Below are 12,724 nucleotides of genomic sequence, written 5' to 3' on the forward strand. Positions count from 1 at the left end.
ACAATATGTGCAGTAAACTTCGAACCCCTACCCAGATCTAGCCAATGGACAGGACATTCTCCACAGTTGAGTGGAGAGTGGGGACTGACTTTCACATGAACTCTGGTGCCCCTTTTCTGACCATGTCCCCTGGATGGCGAGGCCTGGCGGCACTCAGAGGAAGGATAGCAAGTTATCAAGAAGAGACTTGATACCCTATGAGCATATACATGGGGAGGAGGTTCCCCTCAGTCACAGTCATAGGGGAGGGGAGTAGGGGGAAAGCGGGAGGGAGGGAGGAATGGGAAAATACAAGGGATAGGATAACAATTGAGATGTAATATGAATAAATTAATAAAATACTTTTTAGAAAGGGCCAACCTGTTTCTATCTCTGTCTCTGTCTCTGTCTCTCTCTCCCTTACATACACACACACACACACACACACACACACACACACACACACACACAAACTGTCTGTCCCTGTCTCTCTCTGCCCTTAGGCCCTAACTCCTCTCCCCTTCTCTTCCCCCCCACCCCGCCAAAAAATATCTCTTCATATCAGATCTGTTGAGTCTCATTGTATTTATTTGAAATGATAACAGTAAAACTAGGCACCTCCTTTTTTATCTTACTAGGGACCATGATAGCATCCAGGCAGACATGCTGCTAGAATTCTATATCCAGAACTACAGGCAGCAGGAAGAGAAAGAATGGGCCTGACATGCTTCCTCCAAGGGCACACCTACTCCAAAAGGCCACACCGCCACACCTCTTAATTCTCCCCAGTGGTAACACTCCCTAGTGACTAAGTGTTCAAACAAATGAGCCTATGGGGCATTCTTTTTTATTATTATTATTTTTGTTTTGTTTTGTTTTGTTTTGTTTTTTGAGGCAGGGTTTCTCTGTGTAGCCTTGGCTGTCCTGGACTTGCTTTGTAGACCAGGCTGGCCTCGAACTCACAGGGATCTGCCTGCCTCTGCCTCTGCCTCTGCTGGGGTTAAAGGTGTGTGCCACCATGCCTGGATAAAGTTTTTTGTCCCCCTATGGGGCATTCTTATTCAAACCACAATGTCCATAGAAGCAAGCCCTGTGGGTTGGCTTCAGGATGCCCAGGAATGGGTGTGGTGAAATTAAAGGTGCAGGGCGCTTTCAGTCCTGACCTCTCTGGCTCATAGCTGCCACAGGCAAAGAAGAATCCACGACACAATGAGCAAAGTAACGTTTATTATTAAAATAAACAGTCATCTCTTGGCGCGATATTAATACAAAGATCAATTGTCCACAGGAGTGGTTATGTTACCTGGTCTACATATTAACTTTGACCTTGTGATCGACCAAGCTTACAGCTGGAATCATGGGCAAGGCTTCAGAAACTGAGAGGCAAGAGTGTGGACAAGAGGCATATGACATCCAGTGGCTTGTTTTAAGTCATTCCTTTGAAGAATTCCATTGGGATCTTGTTTTTAGTCTGGAGCAATGGAGTTGAGATGTCAGAAGCGTCCAGTGGCCTGAGTTCCATCCCCTGGTCACCTAAGGCTCAGAGACACCCATCTGTTACCTACTTGATTCCCAGATCTCACCTGGAGCATAGCAAAGACCTTAGTAGCTTGAGTATAGTCCCACTTGTTGTCCTCAAGACACCTGATGGGGAGAAAGGCAGATGTACTAGCCACAAATGCTACCTAGGCTGCTCATTTTCTGGGCTATGTGTCAGATCTAGTGCCATAATAATAGTGGAGAAGGATCTGGTAGAACCCTGAAGAATTCAAAACAAAGACATAAGGGAATTCCTAAGAGCTGTGAAACTTGATACCTATCCACCAACTCCCTTTAAAACCAAAGCTCAAGAAAAGTCAAAAACAAATTCTCCGCCATAATTATTAAATTAAAATGTATGACACATGTCAGGATGTCTACTGTTTCAAGTGCACATCTTTCAGTCATTTCCTAGCATATTCACAAGACTCTGGGATAATCTCAATCCCCAAACTGCTCTGTTGGTGCAAAAGAAAACTCTCTAAGTGCTGGAACTTCATCCCTGCTTTCCATGTCTCCAGTACCTGTGAATTGCTACTATGCTTTCAATTGCTACCAATTTTCTCCTTCTAAACATTTTTAATAATTAGCCTTTAACAACTAAAATGGCCTTAGGTGACTGACTTTATTCACTTAGTCTAATAATTCCAAAGTGACCCTCAAGATGAACCACGCTACTCTGATTTACATTTTTCTAATGACTAATAGTGATGAGAAAAAAAAATTTATGTGTTTGCTGGCCATTGCACATCTTCTTTGGAGAAACAGAAGTCTTCTCAAATCCTTTTCCCCAGTGTCAGTTGTGTTGTTTGCCCTTTTATTGCTGTGGTGTGTGGTCCTGACACATTGACATATCTCCCTCACTCTTTTTGTTACATTTCTACTGAAGTGTTTTACTCTTTTGGGTAGTGCTGTAAATGGTCTTGCTTTTCTAAAGTCACTCTTTGGTCATTTGTTGCACTATTCAGAAATGCAATTGATGTCCAAACATCAATCTTTCATCCTGCAAATACAGCAAACTTGCTTATTTAGGTGTTTAATGTAATAGATTCCTTTGGCTTTTTCAAGTGGAATGTGACACCTTTTGAGAGATATAGTATCTTTAAAAATCCTTTACCTACACTATTACAAAATGATGACTTTTTTTGGTGTGCTCCCCCTACTCATTTTTTTTTAAGGATCAGAAGTAAATATAAACGTAGTTTGCTTTTTACATGTTATGTGAGATCCCATTATTCTTTTCCAACTCCAGCCCCACTCCCATCCTGTCCACATTTAAAGCACATACTCACTTCTGAGACCACTCAAGTTTCAAGCCCGACTGGGTGGAGAAAACCTGCACCATTCTTTTCTCCTCTTGAGAAAGGACGAGCTTGAAGCTGGGGCATGATGTGGGCATGGGTATGGCAAGGGTGTCCTGGATATCACCAGGCCTTGGATTCATCACAAAAAGTTGATCATTCACAATGCACAGGCTGGAGGAAAAACAGTCCCTGAGACAACTGGAAGGGAATAACTCCATCCCCCCACTACCCCAGACAGGATCCTCTTTATCCAGTGCTAGTCAGCAACTGGATTCCTCTTATGTGCCTGTGTGGTCTGCCTAGTGAAATTCTTTGCTGGTACCAGGGAATGCCATGCTCACCTCCTCCGAGGGATTGTCTACCAGCTTTATTGTATTTGGGGACTTAACCCTCATGCATTTAGCCTGCACACTAGAAAAGGAACCTGCTTAGACTCATTTCCATTTTTAGAGGAAGAATCAGTCTTCTAGAGAGATCAGTTAATTGAGCCAAGGTAGAAGTTAGTGATTGTTGGGGCTAGGAAGAAAACAGGTATTCCAACCCCAAAATTCCTCCTCTTAACGGCTAGGCTATGCTGCTCCTTGGATCTACCTCTTGGCCTTCCACTATACTGAGACTACCCCCCCCCCGGAGAATGGTACCACCACACTGTCACACTGCTGGCCTCAGGATGGGGTGAGAGTTCTAGCTACAACCCAGCACTTACTTTGAACTCCTGCCAAAAGTAGCAACGAAGATTCGCATGAAGGCACGGATGCATCCTTCAGAGCTGCCGTCCACTTCGAGGGCTAGAAACAGTAAAGCACCTTTACAGTTACACATGTTTTGCACCGTCACAGAACATTCCTCAGCCACGCCCTTATGCTGAAAGGGCCCAGGACCAGTCAACTATTGTCTTGGAGTCAAGGGTCTGTGGTGTGAATGAGGAGGTGGGGGGGGGGAACCAACAAGGGGAACAATCCACTCCTATTGCTGGATCTCCTGACGCGTTCTGGACCCTGTGAAAAATAACTTCCGGTGCTCACTTGAGCTCTGTTTCACATCTGTCTTGAGGAGAGGGGTGCATCAATTGGTACCATTTGCAAATGGGGAAATGCAGAGGATAAGCAACTGGCCCTAAGTCACAGAGTCAAGGATCTGGAACAAGAGCCAACAAACGCTCCAGCCCATATGCTCTCCCTCAACCAGCAGCTGCGGAGCAGACAGGCAGAGACCTCACTTGGTCAGACCTGCATGGTCTGTGGCCAAGGTGGGTGCTGTGAGTGGGAGGGCACAAGGGAGGAGGAGAAGAAAAGGCGTGCAATGAGGGGGGTGGGGGAAAAGGGGAGAGGTGGGGGAGTTCTCAGAGATGCACATCCAGGGCAGGAAGCAAGAAGGGATCTGGAGAGGGGCTTGTGCAGACACTCACCTTCCTTGAACATCCCTTTGACAGAAAAACAGATCATAGTTTCCTGGAAGGGGAGAAGGCACAGGAAGGCTCAGAGTCCTGCGTAGCTTTCTAGCCACGTAGGGACATGACTAGAGGCAAAAGCTGGTGCTCACCATCTGGAAACAGATGTCCACATGGAAAGAGCTGAAAGCATGCAGGGTTTTGGGCAATGCCTTGAGATAGTCCACAATGTCTTGTTTTGTGTACTTCAGCAGCTGCCTCTGAATGCCTATAGCAGAGTGAAGAAGCAAAGGCCAGGGATTTGTTTATTATGCCCTATGATTACCTCCTCCACACACCCAATCCTTGGACTTTACCAGGTCTTCCTCATCAAACACTTACAGAACTCCTTGGGATTCTTCCTATCCCTTTCATCCTTGAAGTACCTACACATGCTACTCCTAAGAGAAAAGAGTCTTATGAGGGGAGGTCCAGCCAGATGCTTCCTGGGAGTCAGTTGTGTCTACTTGGTGAGAGGAGTGGGAGGTGGAGTCATGCTGATCCAGAATGGACTGTGAGCTGTAATACTTACAGATCTGGATCACCGGGGTTGAAGGGAATAGTCAGGGAGAAGCAGGCCTGGTCATGGTAAGTGTTGAGGAGACCCTGTCGCTCTCCGTAGTCATACATCAGGTAATACCTGCAGGGCGTGGATGTGGGTGGAGCAGGCTATTTCAGTGGTCTGGACCCCAAATGTCACCTGAAAAGGCCTCTGAGCAGACTTGTGCTAAGGTGGCCCCAACCTAGCAAGCTCCTCCCCTTCCTCAAGGTCCCAGTGCACTTACTCCTGCAGGAACTGCTGTACTTGATCCTTTATGGCCTCGGGGTCATTAAAGCTTCCCTAGAATACAAAGCCACCTTAGATGATGCTTCTACTAAGCTTCACAGGCAACACCATAAACCTCCCTTGATCCTTCTTCCCCCACCTTGCAAGGCTTTGTTAACCAGTCTTCTTCATTGTCTATTACAGTTGAATGTGGTAACTTCCTGCCATCCTGAGAAGAAGAGGAAGAGGAAGAGGAAGTGGCTGTGAATGCATGCCAGGGAGGTAGTGCTGGATAGCCACAGAGATGAAGAGGCACAAGGAGGGGAATCTAGACTCAGAGACCAGGTGTAAAGTGGCCAGGGAATTCCCTGGGCTGTGAAATTATAAAGGGTGTCTGAATAAAGGGGTGCGGTAAACCTCTATCATATGTGGTTCATAGGAGTGGCTCTGTGTGCATATCTGTGTGGGCCATGTGGCCTGCTTGTGTGTATAGTTGTGGGACAAAATTCAGATTATTTTTTTCTGGAATCCAAGACATTGACAATAGATGGTTGTCATAGGCAAACACATTATCTAGGCATGATACAAATGGGCCAGGGATTAAGTGTGGAGGCCAATTATGTGAAGAAGAGGAGACAATGATGAAGGCGGGAACATACCAGGTATGACAACTCCGGGAAACAGTCCCGAACCGCACTGTTCCAAAGCAAAAGGAACAGAAATGATTGAAATTCCAGATTTGGGCAACATTTCTCCCCTGCCCCCACTCCGCTGTTGGTGCTCCCTCCAGTTCTCTTCCAACCCCTTACCTGCTGCCCGACCCATGGGTAGCTCCCACCCACACTGCAATGGCCCCTTCTCCAGAGCCACAAGAAGCCACATTTGGAGCCCAGTCTCCGGGGATTCCTTCCTTTCCCTGCCCCCTTCCCTTTCTAAGAATCTCCCCAGAAGACCCTGCCACATTGAAAAGTGTCCAGGATTCTTTGGGGTGCTGAGAGATGGAGAGGGGCAGGAATAAGGATGACAGGAGATGTTAGGTGGTGGTAGATAGTGACAGAAAGGGATTGATAGGCAGGGAGATATGTGAGAGACAGGTGAGAAGTGGCCAAGGAGACGAAGCAATGCAAAGAGAATGAGAGATTCTCTGTCTGGTCTGGTGTAGCGGGTCAAGGTAACCAGGGACAAAGGGGCTCACCTGCTGCTGCCCTTTCATTCACTTGTGCCTGGTTAGCCCAGGAACCCAAAGCAAGAATGAAAACATGTATGCTACTGAGTAAGGCATAGAGACCCATAATGTTTCCTGAGTGAGCTGGGGATAAAGACGATCACTGGAGGCAAGAACCATTTTCCAGAAGCTGAAGAAGTGACATGGGTGAGTCACCAGCTCCACATGGGATGGAGGCCATGTGGCTCCCGTTATGATCACTTTGTTCTCTCCTGAAGACTCCTGGGCTCCTGGGCCTGCCCAAGTGTGGGAGTCTTCTCCAAGGACTCAAGTTTCCTGCCAGGGACGATGATGAGCAAGGCAGGGTGGTCCATCCATAGGTAGAGAGGGAAGGGGTGGAGGCCCCGAGGAGACCAGTCTTTCTTTCTCCTCACCCTCTTCTGCCCTCTTCCCTCCCCTCCTGCTCCAGGAAGCCTTCAGCTCGCCAGTCATGGCCCACTCCTGGATCCCTCTGGTCTGGAGAGCCCAGGCTTTGCCTCAAGGAAGACAGAGATCTCAGAAGTAGTCCACAAGAACTGACGTCTGTGTCAGCATCACCCAGGACCCCAGCCCTCAGCATGGGGCAGGGCAACCTCTAGGGGAGCCTGGGACACATGAGGGGGCCATTCTGGAGCAAGATCAGGAGGGAGGCTCCTCTCAGGACTGGGGAAGGGGCCTGGTGCTGTCGAGGTGCACCACCGATCCTGCCGGAGGAGGCTGAAAGCCCACACAAGCGAAACACAGCCCATGTTAGGTGAGGCGGGGCAGGCAGAACAGAAGCCAAGGAGGTCTGTGAGCACAGCCTAGTACAGAGACAGGGGAGAGAGCAGGCCCTGGGGTCCTCCCAGAGGACCAGGGCTGCCTCCTCCCACAGAGAGCAGCTCAGGCCACCAGGGGGCGATGGTATCCAGGAAGGCAAGGAGGTGTTAGCAGGCATGTACCTTACATAGGCAGAGTGGTCAGGGAAGGTGTTGCACAAGGGGTTCCCTTCCAGCCACAGCTCTTCCAGCTTCAGCCCTTTCACCTTCTCTAATTCACACATTGTTCTTATCTGAGAAAACAGGAGAGAAGTGGCAAAGGTGTCCCAGGCTCAAGACCCATACCTCCCTCCCTGCTCCCGTTCATGGGTTGTTTTGCCTGCCAATGCTGCCAAGCACCACCGTCTCCACCACCATCCATCCTCAACCTCAATACTTTATTCTCACCATGTTTTTGGAGAGGTTCAGGATCTTGAGTTGTGGCGCCTTCTCTACCACTTCAAACAGGCTGTCTAACTGGAACAGTTTGTTACTGCTCAAGTTCAAGGACAGCAGCTTTGGGGAGCAAGAGTTAGAGTAATGGTTACTGTCGAGAGCCTTGGAGACATATTTGCCCCGAACAACATCCTTTCTGGCCTTCCGGCCCAAACATCAACACCTCAGGGAAATCCTCTCGGATGATTTGAAGGGTGGCAGCCATGCAGCTTCTTCGACTCAGAATCATGTCTATGTCGTGCTTCATCAAATCTTCGGGAAGGAGGAGAGAAAGGAATCAGAAGGCAGCGAGGGGTCTGTCCGAACCAAGCCCTGCACAGAGCCCCCCCCCCCGCTCCCCAGGCTACTTAATGTAGATCTTCTCCCTAGGCAGATCTGTGACCAAGAATGATTGCTGTGAGCCATACCTGGGTCAAAGCGGAGCTTTTGTAGGTACAGAGCATGCTGGGAAACGTCATATCTTTTCCACATGACCAGCTGCAGAGACAGAAAGGGTGGCTCTTTGACATTGTGGGTCATGGTGTTGGGAACATCAGAGACTGAGGGGAAGGAGAGCTGAGTCTGGGAAGGGAGCATACACAGTGCCTACACACTGCTTTACCTTTAGCTGCTCCATTTGTTCTCCTGTGAACCGATTTTGCACAGAGTAGGGTACATCCGAGGGATTGACAAAAATAGGTATCTGCAGGGAGGAGAGACAGGGTGAGCATCAGGAGCTCTAATTCCCAAGATGATGCTCTCAGTCCCTGGCCTGTGTCCACCTGTGCCAGGGCAAAGTACAGAGAGTGCCTCCAGCACACACCTTCTGATAGTTCTCATCACACATCTTATAGCTGACGTTCTTCAACGCAGTGGCAGTGCTAACATACTGGACAAAGAACTGGATCCGGTGTTGGTCACACTGGAACTACACAGCGGGGAGAACAGAAGTGAGAGTGTCAGAGGCCACTGACCCTCTGCTGATCCTGGCCTCCCACTCAGTCACCCAAGCCATCCGCACTGGCTTCACCATCCTCTCTTACATCCACGGCTGTGAAGGGCACGCTGCAGAGGCTGTGGAGTGATCTCATTAGCTGTGTCTTGTCAGACTTTCTCCCACATGGAATCTAAACTTACAAATGAGGAACAGGAGAGAAGAGACACACAACAGCATCTTAGAGGAGGGTGGACATAGCTCAAATGTTCTTTCCTGACCTTCTAGCTAGCCACAAAGAGCTTGCACAGGACTGACATGGATCCTTGGTTTGTGCCAAACACTGATCTCCTAGACCCACACTCTCTCCACACAGTAGCTCTTCTCCCTCCAGGTAACCAACTTGTCTTGGCTCAGTGTGCTCTTCCTTCTCTTGCATTTCTGAAAGGTCTACTGCAGATGTCACCAAAACACTCACCGTGACCTTGAACCAGGGCCCCAGGATTCCATCTTCTGTGACCTGCCCCATTTTTCTCTTTCTATGTTTGTCATCTCTCCACACGGTGATGTGAATCTGGTCTTCCATACGCTTTTCCACTCTGCTCTTAGGTCTCTCTGCATAAGGTGTGCTATAAGGGGGATAGGGAGTGCCAGTACAAGCTGAGAAATTCTTGTATGCATCCTCCCTTCCCTCACTGGTAACTCAGGTACAATTGTGATTTCTCAGCCACCACTCCACATCTACGGAGCACCAGATCTCCAGTTTCCCAGTGAAAGAAAGCCACAGGGAGAGAGGAAGTGAGAGAGATGCACAGTCCCAGGGCCTGCTGGTCTCCAGAGGCTATTAACCAGGCTGCCTGGTCACTTACTATCTTACTGATGAGTTCCAGAGAGCACCTCTCATCCTCACATTTCTGCCATCACCACAGGCTTTTGAAGGCCGAAGCATGCTTCTAGGATGCTCATAATAACCAGTCCTCTTGCCAGTATAATCCAGGGAAGAACCCCTGTCTCTTCTTCCTCCTAAAACAACACAGCTATCACCACCATAATAATATGAAATGGGAAACAGTGCAAGTTTAGAAAGCACGTCAGTGACCCACTTACTACATACTACATCAGGGGTAATTAAAAGGCCAGTTTTCCCCAAAGGACCAATAATAAAAACCTAGTGGGAAAACTCCTGGCACAGTCCCAGCAGATAGATTGCAAGAAGAATGGCCTATTTTGGCCCTTTTAAACACAGTAGAGCATGATTTGTGAGCAATACTGCTTGGTGTACTTGGCCCGTGGTATAGACTAAATGCAAAGCACGTAGCAGGAAGCTGGCCTAACTTGGCCTTGTCCTAGGATTTCCTAATTTGACAGCCACACAAAGGCTTAGGAGCCTACCCTCCTACATTCCAATACAATCACTCACTGAACTGACTCTGCCAGACAACAACTGCACACATCCTTGCTGCTGATGTATAAGCTTTACTGGCAATGGAGACTGAGCCTGCTAAACTGTCACCAGGTTACCTGATTGCCATCCACAATGATCAGGTTTGAGCTACTCAGATCACAGGCCTTCTCTGTCTGGCCTAACCAAGCACAGGGGACTAACCTTCCTAAGCCCCACACTTGTGTTACAAAGATCCGAAACAAAAACTGAAGTGCTAAGTGTAAGACACAACTTTCAATTGCGCTGCGATCTTGCTGTTAGATTCCTAGTCTGAGTTCATTACAGCCACAGAAATTCCCGTTTGTAATTGTCTGTCCCCTAAGTGCTGACATCTGCCTCCACAAGCTAGAAGAGTCTCTAGGTTGGCAAATGCCTCAAGGCAACTGAGAATTAAACCAGTGTATACCTGTTCTTTGGTGGAGCATTCTACTTATGCCGTTGAGCTCCTGTTCCCATATCACGGGTCCTCAGTCCTTCTGGTGTCTTGCTGACACTCTGTCCAGCAACTCTCTAGTGTGTGCGGTGTTGAAGGATTCACCACCATGACATTACCTATTTCTCCTTTCCTATCCTCCAGCATGTGTTTTTGTGTACTCTGAGGCTCTGGTATTTGCTACATACACATATGTGCATGCGTGTACACACACACACACACACAGTCAGAATATTTTTTTTCAAAATAGGGTTTCCCAGTGTAGCCTTGGCTATCCTGGACTCACTTTGGAGACCAAACGGCCTCGAACTCACAGAGATCCACCTGCCTCTGTCTCCCTGAGTGCTAGGATTATAGGTGTGAGCCATCACAAACAGCTTTGGAAGTTTTAAGGATTTCCTCTGGGCTGTTCATTTTATCAAGAGGTAGAAGGTCCCACTTGGCCTCTCATGGACAACAAGACCCAGCTTGTTAGGCAATGCAGCCCTAGTTGAGTTGGTAAAGATTTCTTGTTGTATGCCACCTCTCTCCTTACACCCTGGAGTTGTTTTCCACCCCATTTCCCTCTCTTACCCTAACCCTCCCACCAAGCTTTCCTCCCATCCATCTGATTCAGTAGCGGGTGGCAGACTTGGAATGCTTTCTGCTGTCTGTTTCTTTGCCTTTTTATTATATCTTTGCTGTGCTCTGAGTTACACCAAGGCTACCGTTGTTTTATGCCACATTCACTCAGCCTGTCTTCCACACAGCAAGAAGAGTGCTTTGGTTTTGTAAGGCAAATATCAAATCTTGCCCAGTCCTTTTTTCAAAGTCCTGCAACTGGCTTTTGAAGCCCATTCTATTAAGGATCTGTGAGTCTATGGTATCCAAAACAAAAAATAAACAAAAAATAGCAACCAAAGACAACTTGATAGGTGGCATTAGGTGAATGTTAGCAAACCAAATCACTTTCCTGGAAGTTCAAAAAGCAAAAGAAAACATCAGTTGGAGATGGAGTAGGGACAGGAGGTGTCATGGTGGGGACAAAAGCCACTCTTTCCTATTCCTAGGAGCCTGGAATTACATAAGTCACCTGTCACAGTTGAGAACTGTGGTGGACTGGAGGAAATAGCAGACTGCAGTGAGTGGGGTGGAAGCTATTTATGATGGTGCACTGTAAGACCCTCTAAGGCTCTCTTTGCCAGTGGCACAGTGAATTATCCCAGTCTAGATGGTGTCTACTCTATTAGTTTGGGTCCCTATTTCATTTCAGTAAGAATCCTTCATGCCCAGACAGTCACCAGGTCAGTGAGAAATGGGCCACTCAGACTTGAGGGGTGCCTATAAACTCAGATGCCTATCAACCTGGATGCCTCTGTAAATGGAAAGAACAGTATCTTGCAGTTTTTCTGGGGCTGAAGTGAGGGAACTTACAAGACAGGGTATGGTACTGCTTGGTATTCAATAGGGGTATGGTATATGACAGTCTTTCAATAATAAGATAGTATTGAAAGGTTGTGAGTTATGTGGACTCAGTAAGAAGTACTGCATCACCTCAGCCTGGCATGTCAGTGGTATCCTGCTTTCAATGATGGGCTACTTTGCTCAAGATGACCCTTTGTTATGATTTACAGATCACACTGTGAATTTCCACTCCACTATTCTAGAATTATGCTTATAAGTGGGAATTATCTGTGAAGAAGGAAAAACAGAAAAGATTCAAGTGGGGGGAAAGCATGGACTACTAGGAGGAGATAAATATCAGATGAGTGATTTCATGACAAAAAGAGAAAATGACAGTTATTATGTTTTATGTAATACACACACACACACACACACACACACACACACACACACACACATATATATATATATATATATATATCCCACTGTCCTTAGTAAATACCAGACAAGAAATTAAATGGATAGAAGAAGAATGAATTAATGCCATCTCAAAATTTGTTCAGGAAACATTAACACATCAGGGGTTCCTGGAATAGGAATCCATCCCCAGGCAACTTGGTAAGCATCTTGGGGAGACATGAGAGCTACATGTTGTGAGCTCAGTACCTAAGCACAAACACAGCAGTGTGGAAGTGCCTTTACCTGCGTGTCTGAAGGTCCTCTGCTTCCTTTCAATAGAGCACATCTTTCTTGTCTCCTGGCTTTTGGGATCTTTGAGGGAAGCTTAGAAATGGGAGAAGTGGGAAGAAAATAGATTATTTAAAACTCTCGGTCACACAAAATAGGCTTTAGAGCATTTTTCAATGCCAGGAATGAAAGCACCATGTTGCTTTCTCAGCTATACTCATTCACTACCACAGTCACAATGTCACAAAAGTCCCAAGGCATCCCTTAAGATTGCAGCTGTACCAGCTCTTTGCACTACCACTTTCTTCAGAAGCACGAAGAGGAAGATTGCAGCAAGAAAACTATAGAACAAAACTGAGTATAGATGGTGTAAATCGCAGGGTGTTTCTG

At 47.3% G+C, this 12,724-nt stretch overlaps 1 protein-coding gene across 1 annotated transcript; it reads right to left on the bottom strand.

Annotated features, from left to right (window-relative positions):
• Positions 1 to 1,275: 1,275 nt before the first annotated feature.
• Positions 1,276 to 12,428, bottom strand: LOC127184907 (nuclear RNA export factor 2-like). The gene is made up of 21 exons (XM_051141363.1): positions 12,350 to 12,428; positions 9,257 to 9,410; positions 8,866 to 9,016; positions 8,497 to 8,580; positions 8,277 to 8,381; positions 8,076 to 8,156; positions 7,882 to 7,951; positions 7,638 to 7,726; positions 7,427 to 7,534; positions 7,163 to 7,272; positions 5,677 to 5,713; positions 5,178 to 5,246; positions 5,037 to 5,092; positions 4,784 to 4,891; positions 4,594 to 4,652; positions 4,365 to 4,480; positions 4,231 to 4,273; positions 3,529 to 3,601; positions 2,811 to 2,993; positions 1,563 to 1,623; positions 1,276 to 1,450 (listed from the first exon to the last, which is right to left on the bottom strand). Exons 1-21 carry the CDS (start codon positions 12,390 to 12,392, stop codon positions 1,406 to 1,408), a joined length of 1,845 nt encoding a protein of 614 aa, XP_050997320.1. The 5' UTR covers positions 12,393 to 12,428; the 3' UTR covers positions 1,276 to 1,405.
• Between the last annotated feature and the right edge of the window lie 296 nt (positions 12,429 to 12,724).

This window comes from Acomys russatus, chromosome X, assembly GCF_903995435.1.
Source record: "Acomys russatus chromosome X, mAcoRus1.1, whole genome shotgun sequence".
Classification (NCBI taxonomy): domain Eukaryota; kingdom Metazoa; phylum Chordata; class Mammalia; order Rodentia; family Muridae; genus Acomys; species Acomys russatus.